Genomic DNA, 22,052 nt, shown 5'->3' on the forward strand with positions numbered 1-22,052 from the left:
TGATAGTACCTAGGCCTCTATACAGCTCTGAGATGTAGGCTGGTAAATGACAGAAATCACTTTTATTAGCTAACTCTAAGCCAATACATCCAGTGTTATTTTCCTAGTGTCAGTGGTTGTTGCTGGTTTGCTCTTCTGAATATCAGAATGTAGGCCGAGCGCTTCACAAGTGAGCACTTCACAGGTAATGCCGTCCCAAAGGGCAGAGAATCCAATAAGGAAGAAAAACTGGGAGGCAACAATGCCGGTGATCTGTATCCTTCATTCAGTGTGAACAGGCAGGTGGTGAACACTTGTGACGGCCGTCGTGACATTTGCCAGTCTGTTATTGGTCCAACGTCACTACCCCCTCCGTCTATCATGACACCACATTGGATCCATCTCAAATGGCACCCTATTTCTCTATTTAGTGCCATAGTAGTGCACTAAATGGGACGCAGCCATTAACTCTCTCATATTGCATTCTCGGATATCGTTTATTCAGAGGCATCAGTAGAGATAATCATGGTGTTCTTCTTGATGTTTGTTTCCAACAGTAGGGCAGTTTTCCTAAAGAAGTTCAATCATCTCTGTGTTTTGTTTCCTTGCCACAATACTAAGGAGAATAGTGATACTGGTATGATCGCGGTCCTGATGCACACCATGGCTGCGGCCCTAATGGAACCCTATTAGAACCCTACCTATATAGTGTACTACTTTTGACCAGGGCACATGGGGCTCTGGTCAAACGTAGTGCACTTTTCTAGGGAATGGAGTGCCATTTGGGATTGAGTCTAGATCATGCAGGTATTGGAACAGAGCAAGGCACTTAACCCTAATTGCTCCATGGTCGCCGGCAGTAATGGCTGATCCCTGTCCGTGACCGTACTCTCCAAGGATGTCTCAGGGGGAATGGGATATATACATTTCTATTTCACACTACACAGGTTGCACACTTGTACATGTGTGAAACAGGAAAAATATAAGCACCCTCTATTTGACCTTTGACTTTGCTGCATAGTGACTACATCAAGTGAACTGGGCCGTAGAGGTTGTATTCAGAGAGGCTTGAGGTGACAGGATTCATAGTCTAGAGAGGGACCAGGGTTGTGGGGCCTAACGTTGCTTTGAGAGAAAGAACCATACGCCCCCTTGTTCAACTTGCCATGGTTCATTCCAGGAACATATCTGAATAGATTTGACTAAATATCACTTACCCTCTGTTTGGCTTTTAAATGTTCCCATTCAGAAAGGGTAAATGTCACTATTTCTGCTCCGAAATCAGTGGTTATTTAGTCAGACTGTTATGCTGGTGAGTCTGAGTGCTACAGATGTAGGATCTTAATTTGATAACTCTTCTGTTGCTGTTAATTTTCCTGCACAGCATGAAATGCAAACTTGTAGTGTATTCAAGGGTTAAAACGGCTTCTAATGCTTCTAAATTCCACTTTAAAATGTCAGACTTGATTTGCGCTAATGAATAATGTTTCAACCCCCACAAAAAAATGTCCATTAATTATAATCCAGATAATAATTCACATTATTACATTACTGTTGCTGCAGGATTATGTTCTTGCAAACTGGCTCAAATTAAGATCCTACATCTGTAGTTAAAAGCACTGAACTGAAATGGATGTTAATCGATGACAGCACTGTTGACCTATGAGGAGATTAGTACTTAATAGAGGATATTGCATCTACGCATCTCAGAACTAGTATTAATGAATAGCATATCAATGTATAGTGTGCTCATACGGCCATATGCCTACACATTGACCTTTACCATAAATATCTACAGTGTTGATTCTTTCTTCTTCAGTGGTATATCTACCTGCACATTTTGCAGGCTATAGCTAGAGTTCTTTGGCTGTGTACCAGGATTAACTCATCGCTGCCCTTTCTGTTGGCCTGTTGGCAGGGTAGGGGGGATCATCAAGCACCCAAAGAGCTATGCATGCCTGCTGCTAATATCTTCCTTCTCCGGAAGCTGTGGCAGATGAGCCTGCCCCACTGCCCAGCTTTACTTGATGAAAGGGTTAGGTCACTCAACCTGCAAACCGCATCCTCACAGTTTCTGCTCTGTACTGAAAGTGCTCTAACTTGACTGCTGACATAAAACATTTCCCGGGGATGTATTTACAGTGGACTAATGAACAAAATACAAAAATATAGTTTTTGAGTGAACTATCCTTTTAAGAAATAAAAAAATACTGTTATTAACCCTTCCCCATTTCCCCCACCTAAACCTGTACTCTCTGGATACGTTTTTGGCTAGCCGGCATTACATTACAGTAATTAGCGAACAATACAAATACCAGGCCAAGACTTCAATCAACATTTGTTGACATTAGACATTAGTTAATGTAGCCTGAATGTAAACATAGCAGAGCACTCTACCCAGGAAATGCCAACCATTGAACCCCTATTTACTTAGGATTGCATTGCCCATCCAACGTGACACAGTATTTAGCTATTAGCTAGCACTAATATGACCATATTAGATGTTTGGTGTTGTTCTTTGAGGTAAGTACCAGAACGTATCCATTGTTGCCACAACATTTCATATTAAATACTAGAAACTATCCATTGTTGCCACACCATTTCCTATTAAATACCAGATAAGTACCAGTGGCGACATCACCTACTGTAAAATAAAGTGCTCCCTGTTGTTGCTCTACTTCCTGATATGCAGATTCCATGTGGTGTACTGTAATGGAGAACCATTGTTTCTTAATCCTGCATGCAGGGGCTAGTGTTACACACAGGGAGATGTGATAGCTAGCCGTCTGTGTAAAAATACAGTGGAGACTGGTCCGGTCACAGTGTAGGGTAAAGTTGCTCTAGGTGCTGATCTTGGGTCAGTTTTGCCTTTTTCCCCACTATCTGGCTAAGGTTGGGGGAAGGGGAAGGAAACTTCACTCCAGAGTGACTATTGTGGTCAGTCGCTAAAATGCTAATCTGTTCAAGGCACATTAGCTGACGACTGTCCAGTCACTTAATGCAGATGTTTCTGTATACATGAATAGCCATGCATCATGTATTATGTGTTGGCCTGGACTGTCTTTATCTCCTCATATGTTGACCCAGGCTATTGACCTGGACTGTCTTTATCTCCTGATATGTTGACCCAGGCTATTGACCTGGACTGTCTTTATCTCCTGATATGTTGACCCAGGCTAATGACCTGGACTGTCTTTATCTCCTGATATGTTGACCCAGGCTATTGACCTGGACTGTCTTTATCTCCTGATATGTTGACCCAGGCTATTGACCTGGACTGTCTTTATCTCCTGATATGTTGACCCAGGCTAATGACCTGGACTGTCTTTATCTCCTGATATGTTGACCCAGGCTATTGCCCTGGACTGTCTTTATCTCCTGATATGTTGACCCAGGCTAATGACCTGGACTGTCTTTATCTCCTGATATGTTGACCCAGGCTATTGACCTGGACTGTCTTTATCTCCTGATATGTTGACCCAGGCTATTGACCTGGGCTATCTTTATCTCCTGATATGTTGACCCAGGCTATTGACCTGGGCTATCTTTATCTCCTGATATGTTGACCCAGGCTATTGACCTGGACTGTCTTTATCTAATGATATGTTGACCCAGGCTATTGACCCTACACTGTCTTTATCTCCTGATATGTTGACCCAGGCTATTGACCTGGACTGTCTTTATCTCCTGATATGTTGACCCAGGCTATTGACCTGGACTGTCTTTATCTCCTGATATGTTGACCCAGGCTATTGACCTGGGCTATCTTTATCTCCTGATATGTTGACCCAGGCCAGTAGTGTGGATATGGTGGACACATGCAGAATGCCTGGGGACTTTGTTTGGCTGACCCAATATTTGTCTGCAAACACTTACCTAATGTGGGTACTCCCTAAATACCCTCACGCACTATTTCCTGACATGACAGCGACATTCCTGATGCTTCCGGGTCCACTTCTGGCCTTCTGATGCTTAGACTACTACTTTTACCCCCATGGAGGTTGGAGACCGAACCTAACCCAGGGGGTTAAGCAAAACACCTCAACTGTTTGTCACATTGTTGGCCCAACATCTTTGTGAAGTTTCTTCGCTCTGTTTGACTTGTTTCTTAAAAATGCCATTTATTAATTTGGACCAGCTGAACTTTCCTTTGAGGGAGCAGGGTTAATTAGGCCTAGGATTTTGAATTATACATACTCCAGAACGTCTTAATTACCTGTGTTAATTAGCCTGTTTGCTCAGGGATCTGTGATTGTGTCCCAAATGGCTCCCTATTCCCTGTAAAGTCCACTACTGTTGATCTGGGCCTATAGGGGTCTGGTCAGAAGTAGTGCACTATGTCAGAAATAAGGTAACATTTGGGGACACACGTTTTTTTCCTTCCAAGTGTCGCCGAGCAACGTTGTGACATCACCGCTCTCTCACAGAACTCGGGAGCTGTTATCAAAGCTGTTGTTTGCCTCGTCTCTAAACAGACAGGGATGGAATGACTCCTTCCATTCGAAAATATAGATAACACGTCTTAATTGGACAGAGGGCACTGAAGGGCCGCAGCTGTTGACAGAACAAACAAGGAAACATTAGGAGGGAAGGGTCAATTGAATGGGATGGGAGGATGCCAGGAATCTTGTGGATGGAAAAACAGCAACTCTCTGGAGATTCTATTTCGACGATAAGGACCAGGTGGGGCCTATTGGTTTTCACAGAGATAACCATTGGTGCTCTTTGAGACTCCTTTCTCAATGCACCTACTTCTCTTATACCCTTTTGTTCTGGACCTGCAACAGACCTTTCTTATGGACAATATGTTCTGACAGCGTTGTCAGGGTGACTGGGGCAGCACAGTCTTCTTAACCTGTTCCTGGTGACAGTCGTGGTGACAGTCTTCTCCTAGCTGAGCGTCTGAACTGTCCACTTGAGATTGCAGTCCCAGAGATCAATATCTAGAGCCGGGGGAAATATTGATCAACTGTCCCATAGCCATTTCTGTTGTGTGTATCGTTATGAGCATTGGTATTAACAGCATGTTAATTAGTTTACTTTATTACAATTTTACTGTGTGTCCCTGAGGGTATTGTCTAGAGAAGACCCTGTTTCACAGTGTTTGTTATCCATTAGTTCTCTCCAAATGCTACTCATGTCATGCTGGTTGCTAGTAGACTGACAAATAGCAAGCCACAAATGGCAAACTACAGGTCAGAAAATGGTTTTTTGATCATTCAACTCACACTGTTTTTGACAGGTAGAATGGGCTGTGGTCCTGAAACATAAACGGCCTTGATTGCAGTGCACTGAGCTATAGATGAGAAAATAGGGAAGTAAATTATAGCCACTTATGGCTCAGGATTTTACAGTAACTGTCTTATTCTACCTGAGGTGCTCAGTAACAGGCTTGGTGTTCTACCTGGGGGGCTCAGTAACAGGCTTGGTATTCTACCTGGGGGGCTCAGTAACAGGCTTGGTATTCTACCTGAGGTGCTCAGTAACAGGCTTGGTATTCTACCTGGGGGGCTCAGTAACAGGCTTGGTATTCTACCTGGGGGGCTCAGTAACAGGCTTGGTATTCTACCTGAGGTGCTCAGTAACAGGCTTGGTATTCTACCTGAGGTGCTCAGTAACAGGCTTGGTATTCTACCTGGGGGGCTCAGTAACAGGCTTGGTATTCTACCTGAGGTGCTCAGTAACAGGCTTGGTATTCTTCCTGAGGTGCTCAGTAACAGGCTTGGTATTCTACCTGGGGGGCTCAGTAACAGGCTTGGTATTTTACCTGAGGGGCTCAAAGGAATTGATTGGCCATACAAGCATTGGAGAAGTCAACTGGCCAGTTTGGTCTTTGTGTCTGGGGAATACGATAGGGCATGCAGAGAGTTTGTCCATCCTCACAGGCAGGGTGAATAGAGACTGGCTTTATTACATTTGTGTGTGTGTTAGTGTCTAGTGTGTGTGTTTATTATGTGGTAGCAGGTGTCTGAGTGCTGTAGCTGGAGTCGTCAGTCAGACGTTCAGGACTATGCCCCACACTCACACACTGTGAGAAAGAGAGTGAGCAGGAAGAGAGGGGTGATGTTCATCTGAGCTGTGTTGTTCAAGGAGAAGGGAAAGAGATTTAGGAGAGATACCGTGAGAGGATATACCACGACAGAGCGGCAAGTAGCCTAGTGGGTAAGAGCTTTGGGCCAGTAACTGAAAGGTCGCCCTTGAGCAAGGCACTTAGCCTTATTTGCTTCTGTGGAGTTGCTGTGAATAAGAGTGTCTGCTAAATTATTACAATGTAAATGTAAAAATGAGGAGATACCACACAGAGAAATACACGGTGTACAGAGAGGAGAAAATGAAAGAGAAAAAACAAGAGGGAAAGAGAGGACAGGAGGAGGGAGACTGGTTGGCAGTGAGAAAAGTAGAGCTATTCATTGAAAGAAGGAAAGAGAAAGAGGGTAGGAGGCTGTTCCATGGAGTAGGCTAGATAAGATGCAACTCTTCTGTACACTGCTGGTGCATGGAGTAGCAGGGGGAGGGACTCTGCTGATTCATCAGCGTAGTACTCAGAGCCTCCTCCCCTTGCACTCACTCTCTCACACACAGACAGGAGAGAGAGAGAGAGAGAGAGGGAGAAAGAGAGGGTGGGAACAAGAGAGAGGGAGAACGATAAATTGTGCTGCACTGCTTTGAGTGCCTTGAGACTGAGTTGCTGTGCTTGCTGTGTCCTGTGTGTGTGTCTGGCTGCGGGCGATCAGATCTGAGCATTTCGCGGTCAGTGGCTTCGCCCTGCTTGGCCCCTGCTGATCCCCAGCAGGCCCTCCTCAGGCCCCCCCGGGCTCTCGCCGGCCCCATGATGAAGGAGGAGGGAGCGCTGTGCCGTCGCCGCTTCTCAACATGCGGCACGACCAGCTCGCCGCGGCCCCCACACCCCGACGGACGCAAGCTCATCCGCAACGCTTCTTTCGGGGGCTACAACGAGCTGTCGCCCCTCTCTCTGCCAGGTGGGTGTGGTAGTTGAGGCGGTGTTGGACCCCTCACCCTTCCCCTCCAGTCTGATGAGGAGCCTGCCCTGCCGCGGGCTCTTCGACACCCAGCTAGTTGTAGGCTAGCTGTTGCTTTGAGTAGTACCCTCTGTACTGTAGCCAAGTGGCCTGTGTGCTTGTTCCCTATAGAGTCGTAACCCCTAGATACTGGTTGTGGACGGTGACTGTGCTGTTATTTGAAGGTCTATTGTGTTCTAGATGGACTAAATATTGGAACTACAGGTGCACTGTTGCTGTAGTGGTGTACCTGTGGCAGAGTTACCTGTGTGCTTGTTCCCTGTAGAGACTGAGTCGTAACCCCTAGATACTGGTTGTGAACTGTGACTGTTATTTCAGATACTAATGTGCAGGAGGTGATTGTTTTCAGTGTACTGTCACAGTATTGGAGCTATTCTCTTGCTGTTCCTTTCTGCGTTGCCTGATGCAGATTCTGATGTTGAACCTGTCGTATCTATTTCTTCTTAGAGTTTTGAATTCTTATATTAGACTATACTTTTAATACATATTTTCCTTGTGTAGAAATGTACTCGGTCATATGCAAACGTATTATATCGTACTCGGTAGCCCGAGTAACTGTGCGCTGCTTTGGAGTGGCCGTCCACCTGAGCGTGAGATCAGCAGAGCTTTCACAGAACGTCAAGTGAAGTGAATTAGACCTAAAGCTTCTGTAGTGAGTGTGATGTTTTTAGCCTGTCAGCCTCCCAGCCACCGAGCCGACACAGCCTCCATTCATCTCTGTTGAAGACTGTCTAAGAAGCTCTCTCCCTGCCAGGAGAGCCGCAGGCTTTTCACAAAGATTGCCGATTCACCGGAGACAGCTGGTACAGGCTGGTTGCATTCTCTCTTTCTCTTCAGCCAAATGTAATCTCAATCAAAATAGGTAGGTGACGTTATTTCCTTATTATCAACCAACATTACATTTAAGCATCAGGTTCATCAGGCTGTATATAGCTTAACCTATCATAAGTATATCTGCCATTTTGGAGACGATCTCCACACAGTTTCATCAGTAATCCAGCTTCTTTGCCAATAGACCCCCCCCTCTTTCAGGGTTACCTGGGGCTAGCTTCTCTAGCTTCCACTGGAGGTGCCAGTGAGGGGCCAATGACTCAGCAGATTAACCTGGGCGGCCGCCTATTAATAGACCAATCACGTGCACCAAAAAGACAGACAGAAAATATCAGTGTCCTAATAGCTCCTGGCCCACGACCACTCGTTTGAAATATTATCCTCCCCAAAGATGAAGTGGCTTTGTCTGGCCAACAACACTGGCAGCGTAGCCGAGGAGGATCCGGTCCATGCCGACTGCCAATGAACACTCCCCTGTTTGTGTTGTTGTTGTTGCTAGCTGTTGTTTGCAGGCTGAACATGAATTGGTTTTGGAGGTCATGAATGGGGAAATGGAGAAAGGGTGAATTGCGGTGCTCTGCTAGCTCTGTTGACAACAGAATGGCAGTACGGATGTATTTTAATGAACCTTCATTTAAGCAGGGAGTCAGGCTGAGACCACAATCTCTTTCGCAGATGATCCCTGCAGCAGATGATCCCTGTAATTTGGATCACTCCTGGGTCAGAGTAACCATTGCAGCACGTCATTACAAAGTCATTACATGGGATGCATCCCAAATGGCTCCTTATTAATTAGTCAAAAGTAGTGCACTATATTGGGAATAGGGTGCCATTTGGGACCATTGCCAGTCTCGCCATGTGATGACAGGCTGCATCGCTTGCTTCCTTAAAGGGGGTAATCTGCAGTTCAAACAGTAACAAAGAGGGCACCCCACAACTGTTTTGGTAAGAATGCTGAGGGATGGGGCTGGAGAAATGGAACCACTCTCAAATTAATCGACAGAGCTGTGGATTCAAGGACAGCCCATTCATGAGATCAAAATGATAGTTTTAACCTTGTCTTCTGTCTATACATCAGAAATTATAGTTTTAACTTCTTAGGGCGGGATCGATATGACAACAGCCAGTGAAAGTGCAGGGCGCCAAATTCAAAACAACAGAAATCTCATAATTAAAATTCCTCAAACATACATGTATTTTATACCATTTTAAAGGTAATCTTGTTGTTAATCCCACCACAGTGTCCGATTTCAAATAGGCTTTACAGCGAAAGCACCACAAACGATTATGTTAGGTCAGAGCCAAGCCACAGAAAAACACAGCCAATTTTCCAGCCAAAGATAGGAGTCACAAAAAGCAGAAATAGAGATCAAATTAATCACTAACCTTTGATGATCTTCATCAGATGACACTCATAGAACTTCATGTTACACAATACATGTATGTTTTGTTTGATAAAGTTCATATTTATATAAAAAAATCTCAGTATACATTGGTGCGTTATGTTCAGTAGTTCCAAAAACATCCGGTGATTTTGCAGAGAGCCACATCTTTTTACAGAAATACTCATTATAAATGTTGATGAAAATACAAGTGTTATGCATGGAACTTTAGATACACTTCTCCTCGTGTCAGATTTCAAAAAAGCTTTACGGAAAAAGCAAACCATGCAATAATCTGAGAACGTCACTCAGAGAACAAATACAAATATCCTCCATGTTGGAGTCAACAGAAGTCAGAAATAACATTATAAATATTCACTTACCTTGGATGATCTTCATCAGAATGCACTCCCAGGAATCCCAGTTCCACAATAAATGTTTGATTTGTTCGATAATGTCCATCATTTATGTCCAAATAGCTACTTTTGTTAGCGCGTTTGGTAAACAAATCAAAACTCACGAAGCGCGTTCACTAGCTGCAGACGAAATTTCAAAAAGTTCCGTTACAGTCCGTAGAAACTTGTCAAACGATGTATGGAATCAATCTTTAGGATGTTTTTAACACAAATCTTCAATAATCTTCCAACCGGAGAATTCCTTTGTCTTCAGAAAAGCAAAGGAACGGGAGATACCTCTCAAGTGAAATGCGCGTTACCAGTGCGTGACTGCTGGCAGACCTCTGACTCATTCCCCTCTCATTCAGCCCCCCTTCATTGTAGAAGCATCAAACACGTTTCTAAAGACTGTTGACATCTAGTGGAAGCCTTAGGAAGTGCAAAATGACCAAAATCCCCCTGTATCTTCAATGGGGGCTGAGTTGAAAATTGACCAACTTCAGATTTCTCAGGTTTTTGCCTGCCACATGAGTTCTATTATACTCACAGACATCATTCAAACAGTATTAGAAACTTCAGAGTGTTTTCTATCCAAATATACCAATAATATGCATATATTAGCATCTGGGACTGAGGAGCAGGCAATTTACTCTGGGCACCTTATTCATCCAAGCTACTCAATACTGCCCCCCAGCCATAATACGTTTTAACCTTGTCTTCTGACTATACATCAGAACCCAAAATCTTATATTTGTGGTTCTGATGGGGTAAGACAGTTGAACTATGCTCATGAGGTATTTGTACATTTATATCCTTCAACAATCAATGGACACACCTACTCATTCAATTAGGACACACCTACTCATTCAATTAGGACACACATACTCATTCAATTAGGACACACCTACTCATTCAATTAGGACACACCTACTCATTCAATTAGGACACACCTACTCATTCAAGGGCTTTTCTTTACTTTTACATTTTTATACATTGTATAATAATAGTGAAGACCTCAAAACTATTAAGAAACACATGTAATAACCAAACGAGTGGTAAACAAATCTAAATATATTTTATTTTTGAGATTATTCAAAGTAGCTACCCTTTGCCATGATGACAGCTTTGCACACTCTTGGTGTCTTCACTATTATTCTACAATGTAGAAAATAGTACAAATAAATGAGTAGTTGTGTCCAAACGTTTGACTGGTACTGTATATCATTAATCCAGCAGATTTCCTGTTTATTTTCCATTTTGCAAAGGAAATGTGTTATTTTAACCCTTCCCACTGTCCTGTGGATGTGGCACAATGACCTCTGATGTTCTGAAGTAAATGGTGCAACAGGTTTTAGGAGCAATACCGGTCGCTTTAAAAACTCCCGAGATTGCTACATGCCTGCCTCCCACTGTAGCACTGCACCATGCTATCCCACTGTAGCACTGCACCATGCTATCCCACTGTAGCACTGCACCATGCTATCCCACTGTAGCACTGCACCATGCTATCCCACTGTAGCACTGCACCATGCTATCTCACTGTAGCACTGCACCACGCTATCCCACTGTAGCACTGCACCTCGCTATCCCACTGTAGCACTGCATCATGCTATCCCACTGTAGCACTGCACCATGCTATCCCACTGTAGCACTGCACCACGCTATCCCACTGTAGCACTGCACCACGCTATCCCACTGTAGCACTGCTGTAGCACTGCACCATGCTATCCCACTGTAGCACTGCACCACGCTATCCCACTGTAGCACTGCACCACACTATCCCACTGTAGCACTGCACCATGCTATCCCACTGTAGCACTGCACCACGCTATCCCACTGTAGCACTGCACCACGCTATCCCACTGTAGCACTGCACCATGCTATCCCACTGCAGCACTGCACCATGCTATCACACTGTAGCACTGCACCACGCTATCCCACTGTAGCACTGCACCACGCTATCCCACTGTAGCACTGCACCACGCTATCCCACTGGAGCACTGCACCACGCTATCCCACTGTAGCACTGCACCACGCTATCCCACTGTAGCACTGCACCATGCTATCCCACTGTAGCACTGCACCATGCTATCCCACTGGACAAAATTAAGAACATGACAATTTTTTTCTGTTTGTAATCTGGTTTTCTGATTGAGAATGTCTAATGATGTCATGCAGATTATAGCCAACTGATCTCTGTTACATCCAGGGAAAGATGTCATATTTAGTTTGTTATCTGGTCAGATTACAACCAGATAGAGATTTATTTTTCTGCTTGTGAAATAGACTGTTTACCAAAAGATGTCTTAATGACATCATTGCAACCACTTTGGCACACAGCTCCGTGCTGCTCCATCATGCTCCTGTTCCTCTCCATCCTGCTCCGTGCTGCTCCATCCTTCTCCGTTCTGCTCCATCCTGCTCCATCCTGCTCCATCCTGCTCCGTGCTGCTCCATCCTGCTCCGTTCTGCTCCATCCTGCTCCATTCTGCTCCATCCTGCTCCGTGCTGCTCCATCCTGCTCCGTTCTGCTCCATCCTGCTCCCGTTCTGCTCCATCCTGCTCCCGTTCTGCTCCATTCTGCTCCCGTTCTGCTCCATCCTGCTCTGTGCTGCTCCATCCTGCTCTGTGCTGCTCCATCCTGCTCTGTGCTGCTCCATCCTGCTCCGTGCTGCTCCATCCTGCTCCGTTCTGCTCCATCCTACTCCCGTGCTGCTCCATCCTGCTCCCGTGCTGCTCCATCCTGCTCCGTTCTGCTCCATCCTGCTCCGTGCTGCTCCATCCTGCTCTATCCTGCTCTGTGCTGCTCCATCCTGCTCTATCCTGCTCCCGTGCTGCTCCATCAGACCCAGAGTCAAAATGGTGGTGGTGACCTTGTTGCCATGACAAATGTAAAGCAAACAGCATACCTGCCTGCACACTGATTTATGCCCCCAAAACTCAAAATTGAGGCTTTATCCTAGTGCGTATAGCAGGTAATGTTTTCACCCTTCCCCAATTGTCGTCAGGCCAGCTGTTGCTAGGGAACCTTTCGGTTCTTCCCGAAAACATGGCGACAGTGTCAGTGTTCGTCAAAGCTGTCATGCCGTGTGTGTGTGTGTGTGTGTGTGTGTGTGTGTGTGTGTGTGTGTGTGTGTGTGTGCACTCCATCCATAGACATGACAAAAACACACACACACACACAATGTACTGTCTTATATAATGATCCATCCCTAAATAACATCATATCTGTTGTTCAGGGTGCAAGTACGGTGCCATGCCACCCCCCTCACAGCATCATGGTACGGACCGTCTCACTGGTTCTGGATGGAAAATGGATGCTTGTGGTTGGTTCCACAGCAACATCTTCATAGGGGTGTTTATATTCACTTTAGTTATGGAGAAGAGGGAACAAAGAACTCTGACTGTTGAAATGTTATTTTGGTTAGCATTGGTACACCCTCAGTGGGTAGTCAGAAACCACAAGCATCCGTTTTTCAGGGGAAAAGCAGAGAACAGGTGAAGCCTGAACTTTTTGCTTCCTGTTTCAGCTGACCCGCTCAGGCGTTTCTCTTTACGCCTGCTGCGTTAGGTTAGACAAACGACAAACAAACAAATGTCACTGTTGAAAAGCCATTTTGGTTAGCATTGGTTTGTGTTGGTTAGCATTGGAGTGCAGAGACTTTCTTTGTTTCTTGTCAGCCTAAGTTCTAGGTTTATCTAGGGAGAATGTTGAGTGTTTCTTTGGAGGAAAAGCAGAGAGAAATGTGAAGCATAAGGCCTTGTCCCCCAAAGATATAATGATCCTATTGTGAAATAATTTATTTTAGGCTTTTCAATGGCGATTTTAGCATGTCAATCTTGGTGGGGCAAACTGCCAGCAAAGCCTTTACACAGCACAGCACAACAATAAACAATACATTAATTGCACTACAACGGTGACAAACAGTGCCCACAAACTGTTAGGGCCTACATAAAACTGTCCCAACAGCAGAGCTTTCTTTTCAGCACTATGGAGTGAATCCTGACCACTGATACACCTGGCTATCAGCAGAGCCTTGTCTGGCAGCGAAACAGTTCATTCAGCCTCATTTACTGCCTTTAAAAAAAAATACATAGCTGATATGTTGATGTACAAACTATGGTGTAAGTGGACGATGAGTGGATAAAAGGCCATGTGTAATTTCGATTTTAAGACATTCAATAGCGAGCTAGGACGGACGTAGTCAAAATAACTATTTGTTCAGCACTTTTGAAATGTACAGCAACAGATTTCAGAACATGGGCTGTTTTACAGTATTCTCCATGTACACCAAGTCAGAACCATAGGATAAATAAAGGGGGCATATCAGCAGACAATGAAAGGTCGTACAATATTCAATGATTACATATCTCTAAAACAGGCTATAGGCTACATGTCACGGACGTGTGGAGAGACAGACCAAGGCGCAGCGTGATTAAAGTTCCACATCTTTAATTTAGTGAAACTTTCAAACAAAACCAGAAACAAACAACGACCGTGCAGTACTGAGGTGCAACATGCACTAACTCAAAAACAATATCCCACAAACACAGGTGGAAAAACGGCTACCTAAATATGATCCCCAATTAGAGACAACGATTACCAGCTGCCTCTAATTGGGAACCATACCAAACACACCAACGTAGAAATATGAAAACTAGAATACCACATAGAAATTATAAACTACAATAACCCCTAGTCACGCCCTGACCTACTACACCAGAGAGAAACAAGGGCTCTCTATGGTCAGGGCATGACACTACATGTGGATATCCAAGTCAGAACAGTAGGCTGTTATGAGGGGGAAAGGGACCAAATTATTGAGGCACTTGGGCAATTAACAGCTTACTACACAACATACACTTAGTATTACTTTCTTAGCTACAGTATACATATCTCCCTGGCGTATTACATCATTTATGCAGCAACATACAATACATTTTTGGGCTCCCCTTGTTGTGCTGTGCTCACTTGAACAGGAAGGTGGCGCAGCGGTCCTTCGTGGACAAATTTGGTCATCAAACTTGTAACTCTATGGCAGCACCCAAGGGGCTTGAATTTTCAAGCTCTACCTGTAGATTTTGCAGTGATTTAGTGTCCCCAAGAGTGACAGAACACTAAGCCAATCACAGCACAACTAGAGAATGTTGTGTTGTGTCGTGGCTTTGCTGGCATGCATCGGGAATAATAAAATAGGGGAGTTTGCCCCACCAATAGAATGTAATGGTTTGAAACCTTGAAGGTTTTACTACATATCGTGAGGCATGTCTTGCCTTGCTTCAAAGTTGCCAAAATCCAACCAAACGTGCAGGCAATTATTTTATAAAGACTTCCATGTGCCATTGCAACCAGTAGCCTATTTCTCTCATGTTCTATTGTTTTTCAAAGCAACTTTCTTTCATTGTCCGGTAGCCAAAGACACAATCCTGTTATATTATCAACCCAGGCTGGTTGCCTTTAGATCTCCCCTCTTTCCACATTTCTAACTGATATTTTCATCTCTGCCTCATGAAACCGCGTGCATGTGTGGTGGGCTTTTGACTGTTTTCCGCTAATTGCGTTGTGGAGGGAACATTCGCGCATAGCTTACTGCGTTTATAATGTGAAGAAATAATACATAATGATCCATCCCTAACGATCTGTTGCATGAACATCATTGCTTTTTAACGTTTTTTGGGGATGTATCCTAGGCCTACTGGTTGTATGAATTTGGGATCTATCGTCCCACAACGGCCCCAGTCTGTTTAGAATAGGCTATTTCTTTCTCACACAGAATGACAAGCTGACCATTATAATAGATACACTTTTCCACTATGGGGGATAGTAGACTAACATAGGCAAGTGAGTCAAGTGATCCATTGCTGGTCTTGTTTGCTGAGGAAAAGTAAATATCTTCAAAGTGCTCATCAGAATTCGGTAGGAAGGAGGCACGTCGTTGCATCCTGGATCATGTTCTCTTAAGATGAATAATCATAAACGAAATGTGATTTCTGTTGTTCTGAACTCCGTGGGTCGACACCCTAATCAGGTTAGCACCGCACCCAATGCATGTCCGGTTATTTAAAATGCTGCCGGTCAAAAACCCTGACGCACACACACACACACACACACACATACACACACACACACATACACACATACACACATACACACGCACACGCACACAAAGATGCCTAGTCTGAAACTCCTCAGCCAAATAACCAAACATCCCTCTAATGTCCAATATCCTTAAAGGGAGGTGATATATTAAATGGATTTAATTTGAATGAATAAACATTGTCTGGCCCTGCTAGACAGTTGACTCAACCTATCCAGACAGATAGTCTTCATTTAACAAGGCAGATGGATGACAGTAAGGTTTACAGAGAGCTTTCTGTCAACCAGTCAGCCATTTCTCTCTAGCACATCTCTCCATAGAGCCTTCAGAATGAGAGCTTCCCAAGTGACACCCTATAACCAATGTATTACACTGCTTTTGACCAGAGCTCTATCAAAGGTAGTGCACTTCGTAGGGAATAGGGTGTCCTATCTTTTTCTTCTCCTTCCCTTTGCTCTGTCACTATTTATACAATATTCTCTCTTTCTCGATCCCTTCTCTGTTTCTCTCAGATGTTTGTTGCGGACTGTAGTGCTCGTCAGCCAGGGCTCTGCTTGCATGTGTGACTGTAGGTGTTTACATCAACTAACTCAACTATCAACACTTGATGACATACTGCAGGGCACATACAGTCAATACATTCAAGAGGTGGGTTCTAGGCAGATAGGACACTCATGCATCTTGGTAGCTACAACAAAGTACAGGCGACCCTTCATTTATCACTACTCACACCAAACCAAAACATTGTGTTAATTAGGGCACACCTAGGGCACACCACACACCACGCAAAACGTTTCAAAACCAAATTTAGCAGATTTTTTTTTTACCGGACATATACTAGTAGTTCCTTCCGGTTTTACTCTGTTTTCTTCCATTTGGTGTCTACTGAACAGGACCCAGCCAGGTGCACTCCTAACAAGGACACTGTATAGCCTTCTATAATTACTCCTCAGGGATAGAAGAGAAACCAATGAGAAACATTTCATTGAACCACAGCCATGACTCAGCCTTTTCCAACATCAATAACATTTTAATAGGATCATGGCTACCCAAATGGCACTCTTGACTAGGGCCCATAGGGAATGGGGTGCCATTTGGGACAAACAGCATCTCTTACTGGTGAGACTGACGTTGCAAATTTGATTTGCAGTTGTAGGCACCCTGATCGCCCTCTGACCTCTAACATCTGACCTTGTTAGAACCAGGAAAAGACCTAGGGGGACCTGGCAAGAGGTCAGCAGGAAGTAGTCAGTGTAAACACATTTAAAAAGAGCACGCTACATTAAAAACAGTTACAATGATCAATGACATGTTTTGCTATAAGAGCTTTACACTCAGACAGCATACTGCATGTAGCTTACTGACTAGCCTTTTATAGGACTAATATAATGTAGACTACTGACTAGCCTTTTATAGGACTAATATAATGTAGACTACTGACTAGCCTTTTATAGGACTAATATAATGTAGACTACTGACTAGCCTTTTATAGGACTAATATAATGTAGACTACTGACTAGCCTTTTATAGGACTAATATAATGTAGACTACTGACTAGCCTTTTATAGGACTAATATAATGTAGACTACTGACTAGCCTTTTATAGGACTAATATAATGTAGACTACTGACTAGCCTTTTATAGGACTAGCATGTAGACTACTGACTAGCCTTTTATAGGACTAATATAATGTAGACTACTGACTAGCCTTTTATAGGACTAATATAATGTAGACTACGGACTAGCCTTTTATAGGACTAGCATGTAGACTACTGACTAGCCTTTTATAGGACTAATATAATGTAGACTACTGACTAGCCTTTTATAGGACTAATATAATGTAGACTACTGACTAGCCTTTTATAGGACTAATATCATGTAGACTACTGACTAGCCTTTTATAGGACTAATATAATGTAGACTACTGACTAGCCTTTTATAGGACTAATATAATGTAGACTACTGACTAGCCTTTTATAGGACTAATATAATGTAGACTACTGACTAGCCTTTTATAGGACTAGCATGTAGACTACTGACTAGCCTTTTATAGGACTAATATAATGTAGACTACTGACTAGCCTTTTATAGGACTAATATAATGTAGTCTACTGACTAGCCTTTTATAGGACTAATATAATGTAGACTATTGACTAGCCTTTTATAGGACTAATATAATGTAGACTACTGACTAGCCTTTTATAGGACTAGCATGTAGACTACTGACTAGCCTTTTATAGGACTAATATAATGTAGTCTAGTGACTAGCCTTTTATAGGACTAATATCATGTAGACTACTGACTAGCCTTTTATAGGACTAGCATGTAGACTACTGACTAGCCTTTTATAGGACTAATATAATGTAGACTACTGACTAGCCTTTTATAGGACTAGCATGTAGACTACTGACTAGCCTTTTATAGGACTAATATAATGTAGACTACTGACTAGCCTTTTATAGGACTAATATAATGTAGACTACTGACTAGCCTTTTATAGGACTAGCATGTAGACTACTGACTAGCCTTTTATAGGACTAATATAATGTAGACTACTGACTAGCCTTTTATAGGACTAGCATGTAGACTACTGACTAGCCTTTTATAGGACTAATATAATGTAGACTACTGACTAGCCTTTTATAGGACTAGCATGTAGACTACTGACTAGCCTTTTATAGGACTAATATAATGTAGACTACTGACTAGCCTTTTATAGGACTAATATAATGTAGACTACTGACTAGCCTTTTATAGGACTAATATAATGTAGACTACTGACTAGCCTTTTATAGGACTAATATAATGTAGACTACTGACTAGCCTTTTATAGGACTAATATAATGTAGACTACTGACTAGCCTTTTATAGGACTAGCATGTAGACTACTGACTAGCCTTTTATAGGACTAATATAATGTAGACTACTGACTAGCCTTTTATAGGACTAATATAATGTAGACTACTGACTAGCCTTTTATAGGACTAATATAATGTAGTCTACTGACTGTAGCTTACAGTCCCAAATTAACTTGATATAGGCCCAGTTGCAAATCAACTCCTAGATATAGGCCCAGTTCCAAATCAACTCCTAGATATAAGCCCAATCCCAAATCAACTCCTAGCTCCCAGCCCATTTCCCCTGATAGTTCTGAAAAGATTGGATGGGTGTACGCAACAAGGTTAAAGTGATGTAGGGGCTAGGGATTAAAGTGATGTAGGGGAATTGGGATTGTGCTTCCGAGTGGCGCAGTGGTCTAAGGCACTGCATCTCTGTGCTTGAGGCGTCACAACAGAATCCAGGCTGTATCACAACCGGCCGTGATTGGGAGTCCCATAGGGTGGCGCACAATTGGCCCAGCTTTGGCCGGTGTAGGCCGTCATTGTAAATAAGAATGTGTTCTTTAACTAACTTGCCTAGTTAAATAAAGGTTAAATAAAATGTAAATAAAAAACAAGTTGTTTAAGGCTACGGGGAGCACGTAACATTTTTGAATGGTCTCTTTGTCCTGTTGTCTAAAGGAGAACTCACCAGACCCATTGTCAGTTTGCACAGTAAGCAAGCAGCCTTTTCATTTGCCGTTAGTTCGTTTGTTGTCGGAGCTTTGTGTTGTAGTTACCAGCCGTTGGTGACTGACGGACGTCAATTTTGCCCGTTTCTGAATGTAGAATCGGTTTGCAAGTTACGACCGGCACTCTGTTCAGAGGTGCTGATTACTCTCGGCCGGTGGACGCTCGACAATCCTAGCGGTCTGTCCGTGCCTTTAGTGTGTGTGTGTGTGTGTGTGTGTGTGTGAACTGTCTGTCTGCACAATAAGGCAGGCAAGATGGCAGTGAATAGGCTTTGAGTAGCCTGATTACCCAAGAGCCTCTCCTTCAAGCCTAAACTCATATCTCTCTTTTTCTCTCTCTCTCCCCTTTCTCTGGGTTTTGGTAATGAGATGGTGTTCTTGCATAACCAATTTCCTTTTTGAAGATGGAGGAGACAAACCCTAGAGTCTCACTGAGTGTGCCCCGACCCAACCCTAGTGCCCTAGACCATATATAGGAAATAGGAAGGGTCCTTCTAAGTGCACTTGGGGCCACTTATCGACCTTGTCTCCATGGAGATGAGCTTGTTCAGTGGGTTCTGAGGATGTGTGGCGCCTGGAGGAGCCTCTCAAGGGCCCCTCTCCAGTCTGTCGTCTTTTTATCCCACGACATTGTCCTCGGATCTCCACAAAACGAGACATGTTGTTTAAAACGTCCATATATATGACATAACGTGTTGTTTTTCAAACCCAACAGCAGCTTTTGATTCTGCTTGTGAGACGATCAATCTTTCATAGGCCTAATACATATTGTAATTGTTGACAACCCTCAATAGTAGCTCTTGATTGTGCTGCGTATGTTGAGGTGGTTGTGGTAGGAGATCTCAGGAGACATATCATATGCCCTTATGTCTAATAGAATTGGTAGTCCGTGAATCGTCTTCAGTATTTTATATTCATGGTATTGATGGTTATGAGAGCAGTCGTGGCCAAAAGAACACAAATATTAATTGCCAAAAAGTTTGCTGCTTCAGTGTCTTTAGATATTTTTGTCAGATGTTACTATGGAATACTGAAGTATAATTACAAGCATTTCATAAGTGTCAAAGGCTTTTATTGATAATTACAAGAAGTTGATGCAAAGAGTCAATATTTGCAGTGTTGACCCTTCTTTTTCAAGACCTCTGCAATCTGCCCTGGCATGCTGTCAATTAACGTCTGGGCCACATCCTGACTGATGGCAGCCCATTCTTGCATAATCAATGCTTGGAGTTTGTCAGAATTTGTGGGTTTTTGTTTGTCCCCCCGCCTCTTGAGGATTGACCACAAGTTCTCAATAGGATTAAGGTCTGGGGAGTTTCCTGGCCATGGACCCAAAATATCGATGGTTTGTTCCCCAAGCCACTTAGTTATCACTTTTGCCTTATGGCAAGGTGCTCCATCATGCTGGAAAAGGCATTGTTTGTCACCAAACTGTTCCTGGATGGTTGGGAGGAGTTGCTCTCAGAGGATGTGTTGGTACCATTCTTTATTCATGGCTGTGAGTGAGACCACTCCCTTGGCTGAGAAGCAACCCCACACATAAATGGTCTCAGGATGCTTTACTGTTGGCATGACACAGGACTGATGTCTTCTCCAGACAAGCTTTTTTCCGGATGCCCCAAACAATCGGAAAGGGGATTCATCAGAGAAAATGACTTTACCCCAGTCCTCAGCAGTCCAATCCCTGTACCTTTTGCAGAATCAGTCTGTCCCTGCTGTTTTTCCTGGAGAGAAGTGGCTTCTTTGCTGCCATCCTCCAAAAGTCTTCGCCTCACTGTGCGTGCAGATGCACTCACACCTGCCTGCTGCCATTCCTGAGCAAGCTGTAGAATCCATACCAGAGCATTGGCCTCTGATGCTCAACGTGTCCCTTCTCCACTTGTTAATGACGTAAGGTGTGTTTTACAGCGGGCATTAATTTGACACAGATAAAGACAGGGGCCCTGTCTCTGTTTGTTTTATAGCAGGAGAGCTGCTTGGTGCTGGAGCCAGCCAAATGATTTGTAGCTTGTTACCACACTGATTTATCCTTGTAATACAGCAGTGGAGAGATCAGATCGAGCAGTAAATCTCTCCTCGTAAATTGTAATATATAGCATTGAGCGGTAGCTGTGATACCCTGCTGCTTTCCAGCCCGGGACTACAGTAGGCTATGAATGATTATCTACACCACTGCCGTCCATCTTTAAGAGCTTTAGAATGTCTCACTAATGGACCTTATCACAGAGTAACGGGTTGACTACTTAATAAGAGCTTTAGAATGTCTCACTAATGGACCTTTTCACAGAGTAACGGGTTGACTACTTAATTAGAGCTTTAGAATGTCTCACTAATGGACCTTATCACAGAGTAACGGGTTGACTACTTAATAAGAGCTTTAGAATGTCTCACTAATGGACCTTTTCACAGAGTAACGGGTTGACTACTTAATAAGAGCTTTAGAATGTCTCACTAATGGACCTTATCACAGAGTAACGGGTTGACTACTTAATAAGAGCTTTAGAATGTCTCACTAATGGACCTTTTCACAGAGTAACGGGTTGACTACTTAATAAGAGCTTTAGAATGTCTCACTAATGGACCTTATCACAGAGTAACGGGTTGACTACTTAATAAGAGCTTTAGAATGTCTCACTAATGGACCTTATCACAGAGTAACGGGTTGACTACTTAATAAGAGCTTTAGAATGTCTCACTAATGGACCTTTTCACAGAGTAACGGGTTGACTACTTAATAAGAGCTTTAGAATGTCTCA

At 43.5% G+C, this 22,052-nt stretch overlaps 1 protein-coding gene across 7 annotated transcripts in view; it reads left to right on the plus strand.

Moving 5' to 3' along the window:
• Window positions 1-22,052, plus strand: part of LOC110499758 (oxysterol-binding protein-related protein 8-like) — a 155,454-nt gene that overhangs the window by 84,978 nt on the left and 48,424 nt on the right. Inside the window, exon 1 of one of the 7 annotated variants that reach the window (XM_036957005.1) lies at window positions 6,181-6,959. The exons of 5 other annotated variants lie outside the window; for them this stretch is intronic. In XM_036957005.1, coding sequence (XP_036812900.1) covers window positions 6,809-6,959 — 151 coding nt within the window. In that variant the 5' untranslated portion in view covers window positions 6,181-6,808. Of the gene's footprint in view, window positions 1-6,180; window positions 6,960-22,052 lie in introns of those variants that run through there. One more of the 7 variants, XM_036957006.1, reaches the window with a different exon arrangement.

Source organism: Oncorhynchus mykiss, chromosome 21, assembly GCF_013265735.2.
Source record: "Oncorhynchus mykiss isolate Arlee chromosome 21, USDA_OmykA_1.1, whole genome shotgun sequence".
NCBI lineage: Eukaryota > Metazoa > Chordata > Actinopteri > Salmoniformes > Salmonidae > Oncorhynchus > Oncorhynchus mykiss.